General features: G+C 47.7%; 1 protein-coding gene across 5 annotated transcripts in view; it reads left to right on the top strand.

Annotated features, from left to right (window-relative positions):
• Window positions 1–24,255, top strand: part of NBEAL2 (neurobeachin like 2) — a 217,823-nt gene that overhangs the window by 137,963 nt on the left and 55,605 nt on the right. For all 5 annotated transcript variants that reach the window (XM_053409367.1, XM_053409366.1, XM_053409369.1 and 2 more), the window contains 11 exons: window positions 1,996–2,309; window positions 5,144–5,276; window positions 6,140–6,259; window positions 10,404–10,814; window positions 11,694–11,786; window positions 15,688–15,868; window positions 17,060–17,193; window positions 17,833–17,992; window positions 19,501–19,603; window positions 20,444–20,597; window positions 22,130–22,288. In XM_053409367.1, coding sequence (XP_053265342.1) covers window positions 1,996–2,309; window positions 5,144–5,276; window positions 6,140–6,259; window positions 10,404–10,814; window positions 11,694–11,786; window positions 15,688–15,868; window positions 17,060–17,193; window positions 17,833–17,992; window positions 19,501–19,603; window positions 20,444–20,597; window positions 22,130–22,288 — 1,962 coding nt within the window. The remainder of the gene's footprint in view (window positions 1–1,995; window positions 2,310–5,143; window positions 5,277–6,139; window positions 6,260–10,403; window positions 10,815–11,693; window positions 11,787–15,687; window positions 15,869–17,059; window positions 17,194–17,832; window positions 17,993–19,500; window positions 19,604–20,443; window positions 20,598–22,129; window positions 22,289–24,255) is intronic.

The raw sequence follows: 24,255 nt of genomic DNA, 5'->3' as shown, positions 1-24,255 counted from the left end.
GCACGTAGTTTTCAGAGGAGGAAAACAAGGGAAAAAAATATTCTAAACGAAACAGTGGATATATGATTTTTGTGGTTCATGCTGTGGCCACAGACATGTGATCTGACGGTGAGTTTGGGATAGCCCAATGCAAAAATCCTGAGAATCCATGTGGATCCGTGCTTTGTAACCACATTTTTGCACCCCAAGCAACAGTGGGTGCGTGATTTTTTTGGTGCAAGATGTAGCCATGGACATGCTATGTGATCTGATGGTGAATTTGGGGTGACCCAGTGCAAAAATCCTGAGGATCCATGTTGATCCGTGGTTTGCAACCACGTTTTAAGTGGGGAGGGAAGGAAAAGCACTCAAGGGACAAGGAGCACGCGTGGGGTGGGTGGAGAAGGATGCTGCTAATAATGCAGGAGAGGGGTTTAAGGGGAGAAGGAACACGCCTGGGGTGTGTGGAGAAGGATGCTGCTAATAATGCAGGAGAGGGGTTTAAGGGGAGAAGGAACACGCCTGGGGTGGGTGGAGAAGGATGCTGCTAATAATGCAGGAGAGGGGTATAAGAGAAGAGAGCTATAAGGGGAGAAGGCTCCTCTCCTCTCCCGCTTTGCTCCTTTAAAGCAAGCAGGCTGTGCTTTTCTCCCTCCTCCCCGCTAGCGAGCTGAAAAACTTTGCTGCTATTTAGCGAGCTGAGTGGGGAGGAGAGAGGGACAGAGAGCCTGCTTGCTTTAAAGGAACCAACCGGACAGGAGCCGCTTACACTTGTGTGAGCGGCTCCTCTCCTCTCCCGCTTTGCTCCTTTAAAGAAGCAGGCTCTCTGTCCCTCTCTCCTCCCCACTCAGCGGTTCTTCTCCCGCTTTGCTGTTTCAAAGCGAGCCACGGAGGAGGGAAGGAAGGGGAACCATGGATCCTCTGCTCACGACTGCAGCAGATCCCCCCCGCCATCCATAGGCATTCACTCCATAATACGCACAGACATTTCCCCTTACTTTCTAGCAGGAAAAAAGTGTGTGTTATGGTGCAAAAAATACGGTACATATATATTTCAGATAAAAGCACACGTATACAGTGGTACCTCAGGTTACAGACGCTTCAGGTTACAGACTCCGCTAACCCAGAAATAGTACCTCGGGTTAAGAACTTTGCTTCAGGGTGAGAATAGAAATCGTGTGGCAGCAGCGGGAGGCCCCATTAGCTAAAGTGGTGCTTCAGGTTAAGAACAGTTTCAGGTTAAGAACGGACCTCCGGAACGAATTAAGTACTTAACCCAAGGTAGCACTGTATATAAAAAGAACAAAAAAGAAAAAAGAAAGGAAAAGATAAAGAAAAAATAAGAAAATTGGAAGAAGAAGAAAAGTCGGAAGAATTCTTCCAAATTTATTCTTCAAATACCACAATAATAAAATTTCATTCATTGACTTCCATTGCTTACACTGCACTTCCAATATACATTTTAAGCAAGATTGTATCTGTTATTCCATATTTTTCCCATACAATCTCATACAAATAATTCTAATCAATAAGTTTTCTAAATCTTTCATCAATCTATTCTAAGCACAACCAATACCTTACGCTTAATCTTTGTCTACATAAATAATCATTTAAACATTTCCGTTGTTTCTGGATTATATTTTTTTGGTTTTGGTCTTATCAAATCAGTCAGCTTTGCTAATTCCAAGAATTCACATAATTTATTCAGCCATTCTTCTTTGGTTGGGACGTAATTCCCTTTTCAATTATTGGCTATTAACATTCTCGCTGCTGTTGTCGCGTACAGGTCAAATATTAATTTTGTCATTTGGGATGTCACCATTCAAAATTCCTAATAAGTATGATTCTGCTCTTTTATTATGTGATGTTTTTATTAGCTTTTTAATTTACTCATGTATCATATTCCAGTATTTCTTAATTTCCGGACATGACCACCACATGTGGTTTAATGTTCCAGTCATTCTATTACACCTCCAACAGTAATTATTACCCGATTTTTTTCATTTTTGGTGACAGGTCTTGGGCGGCCTCTCCATCCGGCCGGGGGAACTGAGGCAGCTCCTGAAGCTCCTCCGGACTGAGCAGGGCAAGGGGCCGCACCCCTACACCGTCCAAGTCATCCGGGCCCTCTCTGGGATGGCCAGGAAAGATGGCGCTGAGCGAGCCCTGCAGTATTTCGACCTCACGCCCAGCATGGCGGGGATTATGGTGCCTTCCATCCAGAAGTGGCCCGGGAGCGGGTTCGCCTTCCACGCCTGGGTGTGCCTCGTTGAAGAGGCCAAAGATTTCCCAGAGGAAACGGCCAGGCTGAAGCGGAAACAGCTGTACAGGTCGGTTGGAAGGGGAAGGGGGCAGCGGAAATCAGGCTGGGTTCGGGTGGGGGCGGAATGAATGAATGAATCTTTATTTGCGTCAGCCATCGGCCATAGCTGTAAAGGTTCCAAGGGGTTGCTCGAGAGCAAGCAGGCAAATGCCTCCCTGCTCGGGTGCGAAGCCTTCCTTTGGATGCCAAAATAAACTTTATCTGTCCAGGGCGCCACTCTCCCGTGGCTGGCTCATTCACTAGCAGAATCTGAGAGTGGGCGGTCCTTAAACCTTCCCCAGCAGAGTAGTTTCTTGACACCCAGTCTGCGCTCCCCCTCCCTGCGCGGAAGCCTACTGCACAAGGAGGCCGTGGGTAACGGAGGACCTCTCTTCTCCCCGCTTTGCCCAGGCAAGGTGTCCTGGCACCGCCTCGCCTCCTCCGAGCCCTGAAGCTCCTCTCCACTGGAGGCGTGGTTACTCTCCTCCGCTGAGGAGGTGCTGCTTCCTATGATCTTTGGGGGCTCTCTGTAATCCATCCGGCTTTTCCTCTCTCTCTCTCTCTTTTTTTTTTAAATATTTATTGGAATTTTCAAAAAATAAAGAAAAAACATAAAAAGAAACAAATAAAAACACATAAAATTTACATTTCCTACTGTCAATGACCAATTTCCTTGACTTCCCCGCACCTCCCCTTCTTGTATTCCAGTTCCAATTTTTAGCTCAGCAAGTTCTTGTCCCCAAACTTTACGTTATTTTCTCTAATTCATTTTAGTTAACCAATTTTAACTTATAAACCTCAATCTTTATACGTCAATACTTATTCTTAAAAGTCTTTTTCTAAGGTCGGCCCCAATTCCCTTCCCCGAAATCCCCATTTTTATGTTAGTGGCAAAACCAAATTAAATAAAACAGAATATAGTTATACACCCTTTGGATTCCCAAAGCCCCACCACCCCCTTTCCCGGTTTCGAACCCCAACAAAAGTCCATCAGTCCATCTGCAGTCAGCCTGGCGACCTCACGTCCGAGGCTCTCAATTCTCTCTCAATTCCTCTCTGCCGGTTTTTTTGATAGTCCTTTATATTAAACTCCGAATCTCGAAAGAGCTCTGTCCCAATAAGGTCCATGTTTCTTCCAGCCAGGCCTCCATATTTAAAAATGGAAGTCCGGCTTTTCCTCTCTCCCCCCTGAGCCGATGGCAGTTCCCTGACAATAGCGATAAAACAACAGTACGATATACAAAGAGTAGAAATGAAAAGTCAGTTATATAAAATACATCTTAGGAGTTTTGAATCAATAGTCAAATACAGTGGTACCTCGCGTTGCAGACGCTTCAGGTTACAGACGCTTCAGGTTACAGACTCCGCTAACCCAGAAATAGTACCTCGGGTTAAGAACTTTGCTTCAGGATGAGAACAGAAATCGCACGGCGGCAGCAGGAGGCCCCATTAGCTAAAGTGGTGGGGCTTTGGGAATCCAAAGGGTGTATAACTATATTCTGTTTTATTTAATTTGGTTTTGCCACTAACATAAAAATGGGGATTTCGGGGAAGGGAATTGGGGCCGACCTTAGAAAAAGACTTTTAAGAATAAGTTTCAGGTTAAGAACGGACCTCCGGAACGAATTAAGTACTTAACCAGAGGTACCACTGTAGTGGATCTTATTCTGATTGCCCCAGTTGAAAACCTTGCAGCCTTTGCTTCACCAAGGTACCACTGTATAAGGAAGATGCCAGGCGTACTTCTGTGGGTTCCTAACGTTATTTATCTGCACAGTCAGCACGCCTGAGATCCGGCTGCTTCTAGCCAAGGACTGTGTTTTGCAAAGTTTTCCCCCAACCCCAAGAACACCCTGTTATGGATCCCTGGTTCCCCCGGTGTGAGGGTCTCAGCAGGGCCAAATTTAGGTTTGATGAGGCCCTAAGTTACTGGAGCCCTTTAATGGGGCCCTTTATATGTCCAGCTGTCCTTTGTCAGCAATAAATTGTCACTGTTGAATATATGTTATATGGTAATTTATGGACATAACAACAACAACAAACAACAACAACAACAACTTATTATTTATACCCCACCCATCTGGCTGGGCTTCCAACAAAATATTAAAATACAATAGACCGTCAAACATTAAAAGCTTCCCTAAACAGAGAATCTAAAGCCATTTGCACATAACAAAATATGTGTTTTATTCAAGTAATTGTTGAACTGAAATACAATTAAGGAGGAGTATACTAATAATATAGGGATGCGGGGAGCACTGTGGGTTAAACCACAGAGCCTAGGGCTTGCCGATCGGAAGGTCGGCGGTTCGAATCCCCGCGACGGGGTGAGCTCCCATTGCTCAGTCCCTGCTACTGCCAACCTAGCAGTTCGAAAGCATGTCAAAGTGCAAGTAGATAAATAGGTACCGCTCCGGCGGGAAGGTAAACGGCGTTTCCATGCGCTGCTCTGGTTCGCCAGAAGCGGCTTAGTCATGCTGGCCACATGACCCGGAAGCTGAACGCCGGCTCCCCCGGTCAATAAAGCGAGATGAGCGCCGCAACCCCAGAGTCGGCCACGACTGGACCTAATCGTCAGGGGTCCCTTTACCTTTACTATATTAATAATGAAATAATTATTAAGCTCTAACTTAAAATGGTGTAGGTTTCATTTTATTTGTTTTTTATCTTATATTTTGGAAACGTACATCCAGTTTTTTCCCCCTTAAATTTTTTTTGGGGCCCCCAAGAGAGTGGGGCCCTAAGCTATAGCTTGTTTAGCTTCTACGTAAATCCGGCACTGGGTCTCAGTGTGGCTCCTGTGAGCAAGGGAGAAATCCAGCCAGCCAGCTTGTAACCTCCCCTGTCCTTCGACCCTACCAGCTTCTTCACCACCAACGGGACGGGCTTTGAGGCCTTCTTCACAGCCGACGGGACGCTGGTGGTGGCTGTCTGCACCAAAAAGGAGTACATGACGGTGGCCCTGCAAGAGTTTCCGTTCAACGACGCTGCCTGGGTGAGTAAGGGGCTAGAGCAGACCTGGCTTGGGTTTATCGGTGTGAATGTGAGATACGTTCCGCTGTAAACGAGAGCCGTGAAGAAGCTGAGCTCGTTAGGCAACCCTGCACTTTGTTGTTTTTTTGTGTTTTAATGTTGGCAAAGCAGAGAGGGGTTTGTGTGTGTGTGTGTGTGTGTGTGTTCTCTATGTGTGCTTGGCTGATAAAATCTAGAGCAGGGCTGCTAATGTCCTCTGGTGACCCATCGTCTAATCCAGGGGTCAGCAACATTTTTTGAGGCAGGTCCGGTCCACTCCCCAGCAGACCTCTCTTGAAGCAAGAAAAGCGAGGGCTGCGCAGAGCTGGCTTGCTCTTGCTCTGCTGGCTTCGCAGCGAGCGGCGGTCAGGAGCCATGCCGTCCAGTGCATTCGTTCCATAAGACGCACAGACATTTCCCCTTACTTTTTAGCGGGGGGGGGGAGTGCGCCTTTTATGAAAGCCAGTGTGGTATAGTGGTTAAGAGCGGTGGACTCGTAATCTGGTGAACCGGGTTCGCTTCCCCGCTCCTCCACATGCAGCTGCTGGGTGACCTTGGGCCAGTCACACTTCTCTGAAGTCTCTCAGCCTCACTCACCTCACAGTGTTTGTTGTGGGGGAGGAAGGGAAAGGAGAATATTAGCCGCTTTGAGACTCCTTTGGGTAGTGATAAAGCGGGATATCAAATCCAAACTCTTCTTCTCTTCTTATGGAGCGAAAAATACAGTAAGTTTGAGAACCAAGATACCGGTGTACTGAACTGCACAGGTGCTGTTTGAGCGGAATATGTTGCTCGATGGACCCATAAACGCCTCCTTCCACTCTCTTCCCCCCCAAAAAAAACCAGCACTGCGTCGATGTCGTCCACATTACGGGCCGCCGTCCCTTCGGCCAGAACCTCGTGAACATCTACGTGGACGGGGAACTCCGGAAGACGGCTCAGCTGCGGTTCCCTTCCCTGGGCGAGGTAGAGGCTCTTCCTGCAACCCCTCCTGCTTTGAGGGAACCGTAATTATGTCTGCCGGGGGGGGGGGATAACATATTAAGACTTTCCTTGGAGAGAGTCGGGGAATCAAACCCTAGAAGCAGGAGAGGAGAGGGTAAAAAACCAGGCAGCGGCTCCTGGCAGGGTGAATAAAAATCAATTATTTTTTTAAAAAATCATAGTGGGTCACCTGCATTGGCAGGTAGCAGGATTCAATTACTGGGGAGCCAGGTGGATAAAAATCAATGATTTTTAAAAAATAAATAAATTTAAAAATCGGATTTTTTTTTTATTTAAATCAGATTTTTTTATTTAAATCGGATTTTTAAAATAAAATGCTTTTGGAGAAAAAGATAGTTTTTTATTTAAGTTACATTCTAGTCCAAAGGCTATTCATCAGGAAATAAGGATTTGTTTTAAGCTTTTCGTGTGTGCTAAAACTCAGTCTAAGTTTTGTTTTGTTTTTAAACACATTTAACCACATCGGTTAACAAACATGGATACATATGCTATGCTGTTATTGTTTTAGTTAAATAAATTGCTTAAATTGTTATTAAGGAAATGATTATTTTTCTCCTCCAATCAAGTACGGCAGAAAAGTTGTCCAAATATAAACAGTTAAACTTATTAAGCCTCACCATAATTTCGTAGTTATCTGTCTATGTATTTCTAATAGTATAACCAAATCAGTAATTTTTGATATAAGTGTAAAAACTACTCTGAAAATTTATTATTCCAAAAATGAAATTGTAAATATGCAAGAATGCGTCTTTCTGTAAAAAATGATTTAAATCAAGTCTTACTGACTAGTGATTTAAATCATGATTTACCGTATTTTTCGCACCATAGGACGCACCTTTTCCCCTCCAAAAATGAAGGGGAAATGTGTGTGCGTCCTATGGTGCGAATGCAGGCTTTCGCTGAAGCCTGGAGAGTGAGAGGGGTTGGTGCGCACCGACCCCTCACGCTCTCCAGGCTTCGCACACCTCTCCGCAAGCACTGGGCTCCCGCTGCTTGCGGAGAGTTGCCTGCATGCTGAAGCCTGCGCGCGCTGAGCTCAGCGCGTCCAGGCTTCGCGGACCTCTCCGCAAGCAGCGGGAGCGCTCCCGCTGCTTGCGGAGAGTTGCCTGCATGCTGAAGCCTGCGCGCGCTGAGCTCAGCGCGTCCAGGCTTCGCGGACCTCTCCGCAAGCAGCGGGAGCGCTCCCGCTGCTTGCGGAGACTTGCCTGCATGCTGAAGCCTGCACGCGCTGAGCTCAGCGCGTCCAGGCTTCTCGGACCTCTCCGCAAGCAGCGGGAGCGCTCCCGCTGCTTGCGGAGAGTTGCCTGCATGCTGAAGCCTGCGCGCGCTGAGCTCAGCGCGTCCAGGCTTCGCGGACCTCTCCGCAAGCAGCGGGAGCGCTCCCGCTGCTTGCGGAGAGTTGCCTGCATGCTGAAGCCTGCGCGCGCTGAGCTCAGCGCGTCCAGGCTTCGCGGACCTCTCCGCAAGCAGCGGGAGCGCTCCCGCTGCTTGCGGAGACTTGCCTGTATGCCGAAGCCTGCGCGCGCTGGGCTCAGCGCGCCCAGGCTTTGCCGACCTCTCAGCAAGCAGTGGGAGCGCTCCCACGGCTTGCAGAGAGCTGCCTGTTTGGGGGCTGGGGTCGGGGGAAGCTCGAGTTTCCCCACCCCAGCCCCGCGCCTGGGGGGGAAATAATTTTTTCCCCTTTATTTCCCCCCAAAAAAACTGGGTGCGCCCTATGGTCCGGTGCGCCCTATGGTGCGAAAAATATGGTACATCAAATCCACCCTGGCTCCTGGCAAGAGAATAAAGTTTCTGAGCTGATGGTGGAGCCATGTAAAATCCAGTATATCTGAAGGAGCGGCTCCACCCCCATCGTTCTACCTGGACACTGAGGTCCAGCTCAGAGGGCCTTCTGGCGGTTCCCTCACTGCGAGAAGCCAAGTTACAGGGAACCAGGCAGAGGGCCTTCTCGGTAGTGGCACCCGCCCTGTGGAACGCCTTCCCACCAGATGTCAAAGAGAAAAACAACTACCAGACTTTTAGAAGACATCTGAAGGCAGCCCTGTTTAGGGAAGCTTTTAATGTTTGATGTATTACAGTATTTTAATATTTTTTTGGAAGCCGCCCAGAGTGGCTGGGGAATAAATAATAAATTATTATTATTATTATTATTTATTAAAAATGAAAGATGTTGCAGGATCGAGGGAAAGCTCCGTGCCAGAGCTGCTGGAGAACTCTTGCAAGTCAAAGTGGGGTGCTCTGGGTTGGGTGAAGCAATGGTCTGACTTCTGTGTAAGGCACTGTCCCTGCCATTCAGGACCCCCAAAGCAACGAAGGCCAAAGGCTGGAAAAGAGAAGGGGCCCAGTATTTGGGGTCCAGTGTTGCGCCACCCAATCTGGTTCATTTAATCCAGCTTGCAAGGAACAGGTTCGATGTTCCCTGCTGTTCTCGTAAGCCCAGCAAAGTGTGTTGTTGATTTTCCAGGAAGGACACCCTAGTTTTGATGGGGGTTTGCAATTGCAGGGAACACAACCACAGCCGCTCGAGCTGGGACTGATGGGAATTGTAGTCCACGAGGTCAGCAGGGAGCCGGGTGGATTTGATTTAAATCAAATCGATTTAAATCAAATCGATTTAAATCACTACCCAGTAAGACTCGATTTTCTTACAGAAGGACTCATTCTGTAATCTTGGTATTTACAACCAGAGAAAGGTTTCATTTTTGGAATAACAAACTTGCACAAGGATTACACAAAGATCCCAAGACTTATCCAGAAAGACTTGATTAAATCGATTTAAATCACTACCCAGTAAGACTTGATTTTTTTACAGAAGAACTCATTCTGTATCTTGGTATTTACAACCAGATAAAGGTTTCATTTTTGGAATAACAAACTTGCACAATGATTACACAAAGATCCCAAGACTTGTGGAGTATTCTGCTCACAAGGTTGCGCTTTCATTTTTACTGCTTCACACTTAGCCATTTGTGCAGATCTAATCCACTCCAAGCAATCTATTCATTGAACCTCTTGGAACTTCGCATTTGAGAGGTAAGGGGTTAATTCTGCGTACATAAATATGCAAAGGAACAATGGGATTAAGGTTTCTTCCTCAACACTGTATGTTTATTTTATAACCTTTTTCCTGCGAAGAAAAGGCATGTTACTTCTGCAGACACAAATTCACCCTTTTGAGAACTGCAAAAACAAGCATCCGTGATAATACCTTCTCGTTAGAAAAAACTGCCCCAAATAATCTTACGGAAACCTGTGGAAGAGCATGACCTTTCTCCTCCAAAAGCACTTTATTTTATATATATATATATAAAAAATTATTAAATTTTATTAGATGGTACAAAAAAATGAAAAGAAAAAAAAGAAATAGAAATAATACATAGCCGTACATAAAAACATTTAGTGACACAATTTTCCAGAATGCAGACTAGAAAAGAAGACGAAAAATAAAAGAAAGAAACGAATGAAGAGAAAAAAATACTTTTCATAATCAATAATTCCAAATTCATACTTCAAACATTACAATATATAAATCCTAGTTAAAATATTATAATAGACTTCCACCGCATTCACCACACGTCTCTTGGTTGTCTAATTCACCTTTACATCTGTTCTTCAGGCACTTCCTTTCCTTAAGTTCTTTCATAGTCCATCTAATCTTTATTCTTCACAAGGTTAGTCTAAGCACGACCGAACGTTCGTTTTTTGTTTTTTTAAAAATCTGATTTAAATCCGATTTATTTTTTTAAATTGTTGATTTTTATCCATCGGGGGGGGGGGGCTGATGTAACCCTGCAAACGCTCTCCTCAGCCCCCCGGCAGATGTGTGGGGAGTTTGCTGGGGACGCTTTTTCTAGCACTCGCAGTCAGACTTGCACACACATTCGCCTGCCCTGCAGACCCCACAACTTGGTTGCGCCGGCCTCTAACTCCCTGTTGCTTTGGTTAGAGACCTTGGCCCGACTCAAAGAGAACAGCCTTACCCGGCTGTAGAGTGGGCAAAGGCAAAAGGTTTTGCAACAAGGCAGGATTTGCAACAAGGCAGGAGAAAAAGTGGTGCTTCTTGTGCAAATAAACCTATTTATTTATTTCAAATCTTCTTTCCTAGTCCTTCACCTCCTGCTGCATTGGCTCAGCCGGCCACCGGACCACCACCACCTCCGCCGTCCACCCCTCCCCGTCCCACTCGCCAGACCTGGGCTTCCCGTCCCACCCCTCGCTCAACCGCTCCCAATCGTTCCCGGCCTCCCTGGCCCCCCACACCTGGACGCCCATCCCCCCGCAGGCCCCCCGGGAAGGCGTGGTTTCGGTCACGGTGGCCGGTAGCCAGGACACCGAGTGGGGGGTTCCCACCTCCCTAGAGGGTCACCTGGGCTCCGTCTCCATCTTCTACGAAGTCCTCCAGCCTGCTCAAGTGAAGGCACTCTACTCCTCGGGACCAAATGTGACGTCGCCCTTTAAGCCGGAAGGGGATTTCCTGGAGCTCGGCAGCAAATTGCTGCTGTATTACACACCACAGGTGAGCGTCAAAGCAGGAGCATCCCTCAGCCTGTCTAAGAAGCGACAAGCAGTAGAAGCCCTAAGGTGCGCAGCCTGGGAGTCATTTTGGACTCACCGCTGTCCATGGAGGCGCAGGTCAGCTCTGTGTCCAGGGCAGCTGTTTACCAGCTCCATCTGGAACGCAGGATGAGACCCTACCTACCTGCAGACTGTCTCGCCAGAGTGGTGCATGCTCTGGTTATCTCTCACTTGGACTACTGCAATGCGCTCTATGTGGGGCTACCTTTGAAGGTGACCCAGAAACTGAAATTAATCCAGAATGCGGAAGCTAGACCTACATTGGCTCCCAGTACGTTTCCGAGCACAATTCAAAGTGTTGGTGCTGACCTTTAAAGCCCTAAACGGCCTCGGCCCAGTTTACCTGAAGTAGCATCTACACCCTCATCATTCAGCCCGGACACTGAGGTCCAGCTCCGAGGGCCTTCTGGCGGTTCCCTCACTGCGAGAAGCCAAGTTACAGGGAACCAGGCAGAGGGCCTTCTCGGTGGTGGCACCTGCCCTGTGGAACACCCTCCCACCAGATGTCAAAGAGGAAAATAACTACCAAACTTTTAGAAGACATCTGAAGGCAGCCCTGTTTAGGGAAGCTTTTAATATTTGATGAATTGTGTTTTCATATTTTGCTGGAAGCTGCCCAGAGTGGCTGGGGAAACCCAGCCAGATGGGCAGAGTATAAATCATATTATTATTATTATTATTATTATTATTATTATTATTATTATTATTATTATTATTCCACATGATTGGACGTGTCCTCTTTCACCAAGTCTGTGAGTTCCCCCACCAAGAGATTTATACTTAAATTTCCACTTCTCCTTCCTCTCGTGTGACTTTCTAGGCCTGCAAGAACAACATCTGCCTGGACCTTTCCCCGAACCACTTCTTTGACGGGAGGCTGACTGGACACAAAGTAGTGAACTGGGATGTCAAGGTACGGACGTCGTGACGCAGCAGCCGTGGAGCGGGTCACCTCTTGACTCCGTTCTAGGTCTATGGGCACGGTCAGAAAGGTGGGCTCTGGGGGGCAGAATTTTCGGGGAGCTTCAATTGCAGAGAAGACTGGAGTTCATTGGTTTGCACCAGTTGCTTGTTTCCCTCAGAGTAGTCCCATTGCAACTGCTGCATATGCATTCATCGTGCATTGCTTCCCGTCACCGCAGAGCCATTGCTTTCTTCAGAAATCCTGCCACTTTTTATATTGCAAACGTTCTGGAGTGTTGTTGTTTAGTCGTTTAGTCGTGTCCGCCTCTTTGTGACCCCCTGGACCAGAGCACGCCAGGCACTCCTGTCTTCCACTGCCTCCCGCAGTTTGGTCAAACTCATGCTGGTAGCTTCGAGAACACTGTCCAACCATCTTGTCCTCTGTCGTTCCCTTCTCCTTGTGCCCTCCATCATTCCCAACATCAGGGTCTTTTCCAGGGAGTCTTCTCTTCTCATGAGGTCGCCAAAGTATTGGAGCCTCAGTTTCAGGATCTGTCCTTCCAGTGAGCACTCAGGGCTGATTTCCTTCAGAATGGAGAGGTTTGATCTTCTTGCAGTCCATGGGACTCTCAAGAGTCTCCTCCAGCACCATAATTCAAAAGCATCCATTCTTCGGCGATCAGCCTTCTTTATGGTCCAGCTCTCACTTCCATACATCACTACTGGGAAAACCATGGCTTTAACTTTAACACGGCAAGGCAGTGATTCCCTTCATGGATCACTGCCTTGCCATGGCGAAGGGGCTTGAATAACTCAGAGAAGCTATGAGCTATGCCGTGCAGGGCCACCCAAGATGCACAGGTCATAGTGGAGAGTTTTGACTAAACGTGATCCATCTGGAGAAGGAACCGGCAAGCCACTCCAGTCTCCCTGCCAAGAAAACTCCATGGACAAAGACAACGTTCTGGATTATGTGAGGGGTTTTGTCCTGCTTTTGTTGTGCCGCAGTGCGAGAGGGCCTCTGCGGATGTCAGCGATGCCTCTGGGGAAACATCCTAGAATTGCCCATAAAGCAGAACTATGTGCAGACGACCCAGTATAATCCAAGCACCCATGTAGTATCATTGCATCAGTGAGGCGTTGCAGAATACTATTCCTGGCATCTGTCTGTCTCAGGAGACAGCGGAGGAATGTGTCATCTAAATTCCACTCAATATTGATCCAGAGTAGATTCCAGTGTACAGTTAGCAGCGTAGAAACCTAAAGATATTGCACGATTCCCAAAAAATAGACCAGAGGCAATTAATACTTCATCCAGCAGAGATTTACTGCTACTGAAGGCAAATGAGCAGAACAGTCACAAATCCAATACATTCAGGATTGGCACAGTCCACCAGAAATCCAGTTGCAACTGACTTAAATTTACAATAACTTATAATAAGGCTGTGACGCAGGTGGCACTGTGGGTTAAACCACAGAGCCTAGGACTTGCCGATCAGAAGGTCAGCGGTTCGAATTCCCGCGACGGGGTGAGCTCCCGTTGCTCGGTCCCTGCTCCTGCCAACCTAGCAGTTCGAAAGCACGTCCAAGTGCAAGTAGATAAATAGGTACCGCTCCGGCGGGAAGGGAAACGGCATTTCCGTGCGCTGCTCTGGTTCACCAGAAGCGGCTTAGTCATGCTGGCCACATGACCCGGAAGCTGTACGCCGGCTCCCTCGGCCAATAAAGCGAGATGAGCGCCGCAACCCCAGAGTCGGCCACGACTGGACCTAATGGTCAGGGGTCCCTTTACCTTTTTATCTGAAATATGTATGTATGTATGTATGTATGTATGTATGTATGTATAGAACACCACACCAGAAGGAAAAGAGATTGAGAGAGAAAGTGAAACCCAGGCTCCTTCTGGCCTTATTATTATAGTCAGCATGACCTTGACAGAAGAGATAACATAACCAGTTTCCCCCAGCTGTATTCAGCTTCTCTGAAGGAATAACCCAAACATCAGGAACCTTCTTGTTTCTTTCACGCGGAGAAGCTTCCAGAACCCTCTGGAATGAAGTAGAATAGGAAAGACCTCTACACACCAGATCAATACTTTCTCTACTGAGAAATGCAAAGTCACAGAATGCTCCTTTGGGGGTGAGGTCAAACTGCTGGAACTGCTGTGGCTGTAGATACTGATATGGGAGAGACATGTTTCGTTGCAGCCAGGGCAGATGGTTGTGCTGCTGCAGATACACCACGGCACTTCTTCTCTCTGCGTTCCTCCCAGCAGCCATTCCTCCTCTGGTTACTGCTATAAATGCATGACCTGCCTGCTTGTCTCCAGGCACTGCGGTTGTCTGCAAGGGATTCCCACAGGGTGAGGTTGATGTTGCCAGCTTTCGTGTCACATTTGCAGACATATTTGGAGTGCAGAGTTGGTCTGCCCACAGGCCTGGTGCCTGAAGCCAGTGTGAGGAGCTCGTCCTACACTCGAGTAGGACCCTGGCAGAGACACCTGGCTGGCTGGCATGTTCCCTGACTCCTGGTCAATCGTTCAGGATCTTCAAAAGCTTTCTTGTGCCCGAACATCACAGAGACTGATGCCAACAGACATCGGCACACTCAGGGATCCGCAGAGTCTTCTCAGTTTGCGTAACAGAACTCAGCAACTCAGCACTTTGGCTAATCTACTTTATTTACATATAAACACACACGGAGCACTGCAACATGGCTCCCTCTCTCTCTAGCATGAGACAGCAAAGAGAAAAAACAAAGGACAATAGTCCCACTTCACGGAACACAGGAACACAAACATCCTGTCTCCGTCACTTTCCACTCTGTGGAGTCAAAACATATACCGTCATGTAATAGACAACAATCCCATGACTGCGATCACGGAGCAGGAATTCTAACAGCCAGCTCCGCATAGAGCACATCCTTGGGGATCCTGCCATCTTCCATTCTGTGGATATGGCCAAGCCATTGTAGAGGCACCATTGCTAAAAACCATCGAGGACGACTAGCCATGGTAACTACCTTCTGCTACCAGTGTTGGAGGCAGTGTGCCTGGAAACCTCAGTTGGCGAGAGAGCATTGCTATGCCCAGGAGCTGCTTGTGGGCTTCCAATGGACACCTGGTTGGCCACTGGATTAGATGAGCCCAGTGAGGTTCTTCTTGGGCTCTTACGTAAAGCAAGAATGAGGACCCCATGGCCCTCTAGAACTTGATGCACTCCAGCTTCCATCAACAATGGTTAGAGATCATTAAAGTTTATGTATTATTTAGTATATTTATCTCTCACCTAATCAGTTAGATAAGGGATGCGGGTGGCGCTGTGGGTTAAACCACAGAGACTAGGATTTGCTGATCAGAAGGTCGGCGGTTTGAATCCCCGCGACGGGTTGAGCTCCCGTTGCTCGGTCCCTGCTCCTGCCCACCTAGCAGTTCGAAAACACGTCCAAGTGCAAGTAGATAAATAGGTACCACTCTGGTGGGAAGGTAAACGGCGTTTCTGTGCGCTGCTCTGGTTCGCCAGAAGCGGCTTAGTCATGCTGGCCACATGACCCGGAAGCTGTACGCCGGCTCCCTTGGCCAGTAAAGCGAGATGAGCGCTGCAACCCCAGAGTCGGCCACGACTGGACCTAATGGTCAGGGGTCCTTTTACCTTTTTTAATCAGTTAGATACTGGCCCTGCAATGAAGCTTCATAACCCACCCCCAGGGAAACTGGTTCTTGGCACCTTTCTGTCTCATGAGACATTGGAGTCCACCTTCTGGGGCGAAGTCAAATCGCTGCACTAGCAGAGCTTGGGAGAGCACATCTTGGTTTGGAATTCGGTGGTGAATACCAGCCAGATACGTGCAGAAACCAGCCAGCCTGGGGGAGAGCCCTCCGATGGTCTCACAGGGCTTTGTGGTTCTTGCAGGACGTGGTGAATTGTGTCGGTGGAATGGGGGTGCTGCTCCCCCTCCTGGACCAGGTGGCGTCTCAGAGGAAAGAGTCAGAAGACCACCAGGAAACCCACGACTTGGTGGGCCCAGAATTGACCTCTTCCCGCAACGCCCAGGGCATGGTCATCCCGCTGGGGAAATCTTCCGGTTATCGAGGTACCCAGGCTGAATTTTGTGTTTATTTATTTGTCAGTCTTTTAATTTGGCACCACGACACTTTTCCTCCTGATTTTATGCAGTACAGTCATACCTCGGGTTGAAGTTCCTTCAGGTTGAGTGCTTTCACGGCGACCTGGAAGTAACGGAACGCGTGACTTCCGGGTTTCGCTGCTTGCGCATGCGAAGACGCTCAAAATGACGTCATGTGCATGCGCGGAAGCGGCGAATCGCGACCCATGCCCGCACAGACGCGGGTTGCATTTGCCTCTGGATGCGAACGGGGCTCCGGAATGGATCCCGTTCCTATCCAGAGGTACCACTGTCCGTTCGACTTCCAAAAAGTTTGGAAACCAAGGCGCAGCTTCAGATTGGCTGCAGGAGGCTCTGTTGAAAGTTCGGGTTCCAAAGAATGTTCGCAAACCGGAACACTCACTTCTGGGTTTGCGGCGTTCTGGAGCCAAAACATTCGAGTCGCAAGGCGTTCGGGAGCCTAGGTACGACTGTATTTGAAAAATCGTTGTATGCAACTAAATTGCAGTGGTACCTCGGGTTACAGATACTTCAGGTTACAGACTCCGCTAACCTAGAAATAGTACCTCGGGTTAATCATACTCATAATCATAATTTTTATTTATACCCCGCCCTCCTCAGCCAAGGCCGGGCTCAGGGTGGCTAACAAGCAATAATAAAAACAAGTTGAATGATTACAACTTAAAAACAAAATTAAAATACAACATTAAAATATTGAAACATTAAAATATTAAAATGTAGCCTCCTCGCAAGAGGAGAAGGAAAAGAAAAAAGAAAGAGAGGGAGGGAATCAAATTGGTACCACTGTACCTTTAAAAAAAGGTACCACTGTACCTTTAAAAAACAAAACTGTCTTTTAAAGCAACACATTCCTGCCCACCTCTATTGAACGTCACTGGTCACTTCACCCCATTGCTCTATAAAGGCTCATTTTAAATTATTGCTTTTAATGAATATTAAAGCTTTGTGGCAGAGTTTTTCAACCTCTTTGAGTCCATGGCTTCCTTGACCAGCTACAGTGGTACCTCGGGTTAAGAACTTAATTCGCTCCGGAGGTCCGTTCTTCACCTGAAACTGTTAGCTCCTGCCAGCCCTCCCTCTCCCAGGGGTCAAAGATCCTTTCCTTCAAAACAGTTTTCTTTCCCCCTCCACCCACAGAAGGTAGACTGGAAAGGAACGGGGTCGCTGCCTTCCTGCTGCTGATTAAGAACTTCATCCATTGTCACCCAGTCAACCAGGAGAGCCTGGTCCAATGCCAGGGGCCAGCCATCATCGGAGCGCTTCTTCAGAAGGTAAGCGATTCCATGCTGGCGCCAGACTTGCCCAGATTGATCAGGGTATCTGACTTCTCCAGGTGAAATGTGTTGGCATTTTGCATTTTGGTTAAAGGGGGAAATATGAGCTGTAATAAAAGGGAGAATTCCCTAGATGCCAGGGTCCAGGTTTGGGGCAAGTACTCTTTGGTGAGAGAATCCCAGCAGAGATTTAATATCACAAAACGTCCAGCAAAACGTAGCGTCAAAATATAGGCTGCTAGACCTTCAAATATCCCCTTCTCACCTGCTTCCAAAGTTCCCCACTTCCTTTTGCATGGAAAGAGAGCACACGTTTGTTGAGTTAAAAGTGGTTTACTTACAAACTCTTTGAAGGTCAGGTTCATGTGCTTTTCCGTACAGCAGCGAGAAAACACAGGCAATGTAATTTAGGTTCCCAAGTGGTCAGTGTATCTAAATTATTTGTATAGAAAGACAAAGATGGCTTGCTTATAAACCACAGTCTAAGCTTGGAGCGTCCAGCTTAGACTTCTATATTGTTGGATTCGCAGGGTGGAATGGAAGAACAGAGGGGGAGGGCTAAGTGAAGAACCAGGTGGGTCCTGGCTGCACCTCTCTTTGACCAGGCAGCAATGATTTATCTTTTCTGCCTTGCAGGTCTCCAGCCAGACGATGGACATGAATGTTCTGATGGCTTCTCAAATCCTCATGGAGCAAGTGGCCGCGGAAGGACACAACTTTCTGCTGCACCTCCTGTACCAGTTCCTGCTCTTTGACTTCCGAATCTGGAGCAACAGCGACTTTGCCGTCCGATTGGGTGAGCTTAGACCATCCCCTGCAGCCCCAGGGACGGACAGGTGGCATGATTGAAGCTGTGCACCTGAACTCGAGTGCTCCTGCTGGTTCGGGGCGTTGTCGCCCCAACCCAGGAGAAGGTTGCTTGTGTGGCTGTGTTAGGACAGGCTGCAGTTCAGTGGTAGAGCGCTTGATTCTCGTGCAGAAGGTGCCTGGTTCAATGCCTGGAAACACCTGGGGGAGACCCTTGCCGTGAAATTCTGGCGAACCACTACCAGCCCGTGTAGAAAATTTGAGCTTGATGCACCATTGTTCTGGCTTGGTAAACAGCAGCTTCCTATAGGGCACTGGTTCTCTTCATTGTAGTATAGGATATCATCAACATAAATTATAATAATAAAATAATAGTAATAATTTATTATTTATATCCCACCCATCTGGCTGGGTCTCCCCAGCCACTCTGGGCGGCTTCCAACAAAATATTAAAATACAATAGTCCGTTAAACATTAAAAGCTTCCCTAAACAGGGCTGCCTTCAGATGTCTTCTAAAAGTCAGATAGTTGTTTATTTCTTTGACATCTGATGGGAGGGCGTTCCACAGGGTGGGTGCCACCACCAAGAAGGCCCTCTGCGTGGTTCCCTGTAACTTGGCTTCTTGCAGGGAGGGAACCGCCAGAAGGCCCTCGGCGCTGGACCTCAGTGTCCGGGCAGAACGATGGGGGTGGAGACGCTCCTTCAGGTATACTGGACTGAGGCCACTTAGGGCTTTAAAGGTCAGCAACTCTACAATTCTATGGTTCTATCTGCTTTGGCATGCGGGAGGTCCCCGGTTCAATCCCTGACATTTCCAGGTGGAGCTGCAAGGCGGAGTCCCTGCCTGCAGCCCCAGAGAATCTCAGCTGAAGTTCAGTGTAGACAAGCCTGAGTTAGTTGGACCAGTGATCTGACGTGGCATAGGCAGCTTCCGATGTTCTTGTGGCGTGATTGAAAGTGGCCTCCATGTGGCTTGGCACCTGTAATACCAGGAAACATTTGGACAGGTGTTCCACACGCAAGGCGCTGGAAAACCTGCCAGCTTTGATCCGAGATTAGGCAGCTTGTTTCTCACCTGTGCTGCGCTCTCCTTCCTCAGATGACGCTGTGGTCTAAACCACTAAGTGTTTTGGGCTTGCCGATCAGAAGGTCGGCGGTTCGAATCCCCGCGACGGAGTGAGCTCCCGTTGCTCGGTCCCTGCTCCTGCCAACCTAGCAGTTCGAAAGCACACCAGTGCAAGTAGATAAATAGGTACCACTGCGACAGAAAAGTAAATGGCGTTTCCGTGCGCTCTGGTTTCCATCACGGTGTCCCATTGCGCCAGAAGCGGTTTAGTCCTGCTGGCCACATGTCCTGGACAAATGCCGGCTCCCTTGGCCTGAAAGTGAGATGAGCACCACTACCCCATAGCCGCCTTTGACTGGACTTAACCGTCCAGGGGTCCTTTACCTTTACCTTTCTTATTACCTTCACTTTCCACCTCCTTGCTTCATAGGTCACATCCAGTACCTGTCGAATGTAATCAAGGACCACAAGCAGAGAGTCCGTAGGAAATACGGTGTGCAGTATATCCTAGACTCCATCAGGACATATTACGGGTGAGTTCGGAGCTTCTTCTTATATTGTGAGGACAGAGGAAGGAAATACTGTTTGGGGAGCATCCTTGCTGCTGTCATTGCGTACATAAACAGTATGTACGCAAGAGTTAACTTCACTCACTTGGTGTGATTTATTGTTGACCTGCTCTTGTCAAACCCTTATATTGCAGAAAACTTTGTGGATGCAATAAAATGCAATCTATGTTGGAGAAAGTTGGCCATGTTGGGTAACTTAGTGGAGATAGCTTTGTTGTTGTTTAGTCGTTTAGTCATGTCCGACTCTTTGTGACTCCCTGGACCAGAGCACACCAGGCACTCCTGTCTTCCATTGCCTCCCACAGTTTGGTCAAACTCATGCTGGTAGCTTCGAGAACACTGTCCCACCATCTCGTCCTCTGTCGTTCCCTTCTCCTTGTGCCCTCCATCTTTCCCAGCATCAGGGTCTTTTCCAGGGAGTCTTCTCTTCTCATGAGGTGGCCAAAGTACTGGAGCCTCAGCTTCAGGATCTGTCCTTCAGTGAGCACTCAGGGCTGATTTCCTTCAGAATGGAGAGGTTGGATCTTCTTGCAGTCCATGGGACTCTCAAGAGTCTCCTCCAGCACCAGAATTCAAAAGCATCCATTCTTTGGCGATCAGCCTTCTTTATGGTCCAGCTCTCACTTCCATACATCACTACACAACCTTTAAGTGTCTGCAGAATGTCCCCTTGCTCTTCTCCAATATTTTTCTGTATTGATGGCCTATTGTTTTGAAATTTGCTGGACCATGTGGACCTCCTGGCTTGACCCAGCAAAGCAAGCCCCTCTACGTGACCCTCCCTTGCTCTCTCCCCCCCCCCAGGACTTACAAGGAGAAGCGCATCGCAACTGATGACATCAAGACGGTGCAGACGTCCCTCTTCAGCCTGATCAAGGAGTTCTTCTGCAGGAACTTCTCCACTGAGGAGATGCAGAGCACCTTGAACTACCTTGGTGCTGTAAACGATGAGCACCAGGTATGGAGGAGGGACAGGGAAAGCCAGCAATGACCTGTTAAGGAAAGGGAACCTCCCCAGGCTAGAGTATTGGAATAGGATAGAGTTTCTCACGCTGTGATCTACAAACCACCAATGGTCCACAAGGTTCATCCAGGTGGTCTGTGGTGTGTATGTGAAACTTTGAAGAGGGGAGATGGCACGTACATTTTATTTTTAATCGGCTTTTGGTTGCTTCTTTTATTTCCTATATTGTATTTTATGATTCTCAATTGCATTTCGATTGCTTCTTTTATATCCTATATTGTTTTTCAATTTGAGTCCTGTGGAACAGGAGCCTGGATAGCCCAGCTAGTTAGAGCATGGCGGTGATAACGCCACGGTTGCGGGTTTGATCCCTGTATGGGACAGCTGCATTGCAGGGGGTTGGACTAGATGATCCTCAGGGTCCCAACCCTACAATTCTACGATCTCAAATTGAAGTCCAATATATAAGAAAATGAGGAAGCAAGAACAATGCGATTTAAAACCGTGCAGCATCTAGCACAGCACTTTACGACTGCTGCAGCAGGCAGGGGGGTAACTCATTTAAGTGGTCCTCCAAGACCCTCAGCAACTGGGGTGGGGGGGAAATTTGGGAACCCCTAGAGTAGAAGATTTCAGGCCTCCAGTGCCAGTAGCATCAGCACCAGATTTCCTGGATCCCTGTCCAGCTGTGCCTTCAATAGTGTGTACTAAAGCAAAGAAGATGATAGGATGATGCAGCCGAAACTTCCTGCGTTTGCACAAATTTTAATTCCCTTTGTCTCGTAACTGGGGGGCACATCTCTGGATCTGCCAAGTTGGCCATTCTTTCTCTTCCGTGTATTGGGTGGGGGGGCTTTCTGTCGGTGCTTAAGACAAGGTTTTGGAGTCTGCGACCCTCCAGGTGATTCTGGGTTGCAATTCCCATCACCCCATACCATCTAGGGAACGGCTGACTTGGTGAACTGCTATATTAACACAATGGACATGGATGTATCACTGGTCTAAACCACTGAGCCTCTTGGGCTTGCCGATCAGAAGGTCGGCGGTTCGAATCCCCGCGACGGGATGAGCTCCCGTTGCTCTGTCCCAGCTCCTGCCAACCTAGCAGTTTGAAAGCACGCCAGTGGAAGTAGATAAATAGGTACCACTGCGGCGGGAAGGTAAACGGCGTTTCCATGTGCTCTGGTTTCCGTCACGGTGTCCCGTTGCACCAGAAGCGGTTTAGTCTTGCTGGCCACATGACCCGGAAAGCTGTCTGCGGACAAACACTGACTCCCTTGGCCTGAAAGCGAGATGAGCGCCGCAACCCCATAGTCGCCTTTGATTGGACTTAACCGTCCAGGGGTCCTTTAACCTTTTTACCTTTTACCTACATTGATATATCTAGGGACTCAGACAACAGAGGGCAGATCTAACACCCACATTGCTTTCCTCAAGTTCTTGTGATTTCGTGCAGCAACCCTGCCTTCTTGCCGACATTTCTGTATGTTGCAAGCCTCTTACCATTCTTCTGCTTTGTCCCGCAGGTCTGCGGAGTGCTGGAGGTGATCCACAGCCTTCTGAAAAGCTCCCCATCCCAGGAGCAGATTTACACGTTCCTCTTTGAGCCGGGGAACGTGGAGATCTTTTTCTCGCTACTCGTCCAGCGGAAGTTCTCGGACGAAGTGCGCGAGAGAATCTTCAAGGTGGGGACGGGCTTCCTGGGGCTCGCGTGCTCCGGGTCTCTCACCGGACTCTGATGGGGTTGGGGTTTCAGGTCCAGATGGGCCCAACCACGCGGACTGTCGTGGGCAGAAATTCCAAGTCCTAGTTCGCAGCGGGAGGCTGTCTGGTGGGGTTTGTGCGTGAGGTGCACAAACCCTGAGGGCAAGGGAACAGCCATTTCTGGAGACCCTAAACTCTTCCCTGTGCAATTTCACTATGAAATAGCGACAGAGTTTCCCTATTGCCTTCGTTATATACCTCTAGGCACCAGGTGGGCAGCTAATAATAATAATTATTATTATTATCTAATGTTTATTGGATGGATTTCCCCCCTAAATTGAGTTTTGATTTTATTGTTCTTCACATTTTATACCATATTTTATTCTGGTTTTTTGTAGCATCAATTAAATGTTTTAAATTTGTTGTTAGCCGCCCTGAGCCCTGTTTTCTGAGCCAGGAAGGGTGGGGTATACATAAAAATTTATTATTATTATTATTATTATTATTATTATTATTATTAAAGCCAGGCATTGGGCTGATTGGTAACCTGTACCCTTTTAAATATGTTTGTAAGGGGTATCTAATTGTGGGAATGTTGAGGATAGTAGGAGAGGATATATTGATTAAATATTATTCTTCCTCACTCAAGCTAGTGAGCCAGTATCCGAGCACATTCCCTTGCGCATTGCTAGAAGCAAGTTGATGGATTTGTTAGAATCGTATAAGTTGAGCGATACAGTCTCCGGCTTGTCCAGAGTGGATTGTTCCTGGTAAAAGTTCCCTCTTAAAAACCAGAATGACATGACAGTCTTCTTTTGAAAGTAAAGATATAGTTTACAGTAGAGCCAGTGTGGTGTAGTGGTTAAGAGCGGTAGACTCGTAATCTGGTGAACCGGGTTCGCGTCTCTGCTCCTCCACATGCATCTGCTGGGTGACCCAGGGCTAATCACACTTCTCTGAAGTCTCTCAGCCCCACTCACCTCACAGAGTGTTTGTTATGGGGGAGGAAGGGAAAGGAGATTGTTAGCCGCTTTGAAACTCCTTCGGGTAGGGATAAAGCGGTATATCAAATCCAAACTCTTCTTCTTCTACGTACGACTGCCTCTACTTGGACCCGATCCAAGTTGCGACCACGAGAAACCCAGAAGTAAATACAGTGGTACCTCAGGTTACAGGCGCTTCAGGTTACATACGCTTCTGGTTACAGACTCCGCTAACCCAGAAATAGTACCTCAGGTTAAGAAATTTGTTTCAGGATGAGAACAGAAATCACGTGGCAGCAGCAGCAGGAGGCCCCATTAGCTAAAGTGGTGCTTCAGGTTAAGAACAGTTTCAGATTAAGAACGGACCTCCAGAACAAATTAAGTTCTTAACCTGAGGTACCACTGTACCAGGTTTGCTGCGATTCATGCACGCTCAGAATCGGCTTCTGCCGTCTGCACATGCGCAGAAGCACACTGCCACCGAATGCAGCTGCTCGCAATGGCACTTCTTCTAGTGACCCAAATCGACTTACTGACGAACGGACCTCCGGAACTGATTATGTCCGAAAGTAGAGATTTCACTGTACTTGCATTCAGTTCACAGTAGGCTTTATCTTATAGTTACAGTTACAGTTGTAGATAATAAGAAGTCTGAGCTATGTCTTCTACCTTGCGGCTTCCATCCTCTCTGAGGATGAGCCATATGCTGCTGGCTAAGAACCCAGGGAAGAGTCCAAAAGGAAAAATGCAATAATAATAATAATAATAATAATAATAATAATAATAATAATAATAATTTATTTATTATTTATACCCCGCCCATCTCGCTGGATTTCCCCAGCCACTCTGGGCAGCTTCCAACAAAACACTAAAATACAAATAACCTATTAAACATTAAAAGCTTCCCTAAAAAGGGCTGCCTTCAGATGTCTTCTAAAAGTCTGGTAGTTGTTTTTCTCTTTGAC

This window comes from Podarcis raffonei, chromosome 12 (genome assembly GCF_027172205.1).
Source record: "Podarcis raffonei isolate rPodRaf1 chromosome 12, rPodRaf1.pri, whole genome shotgun sequence".
NCBI lineage: Eukaryota > Metazoa > Chordata > Lepidosauria > Squamata > Lacertidae > Podarcis > Podarcis raffonei.
The sequence above is the reverse complement of the archived record's forward strand: the minus strand, read 5'-3'. Positions and strand labels throughout refer to the sequence as shown.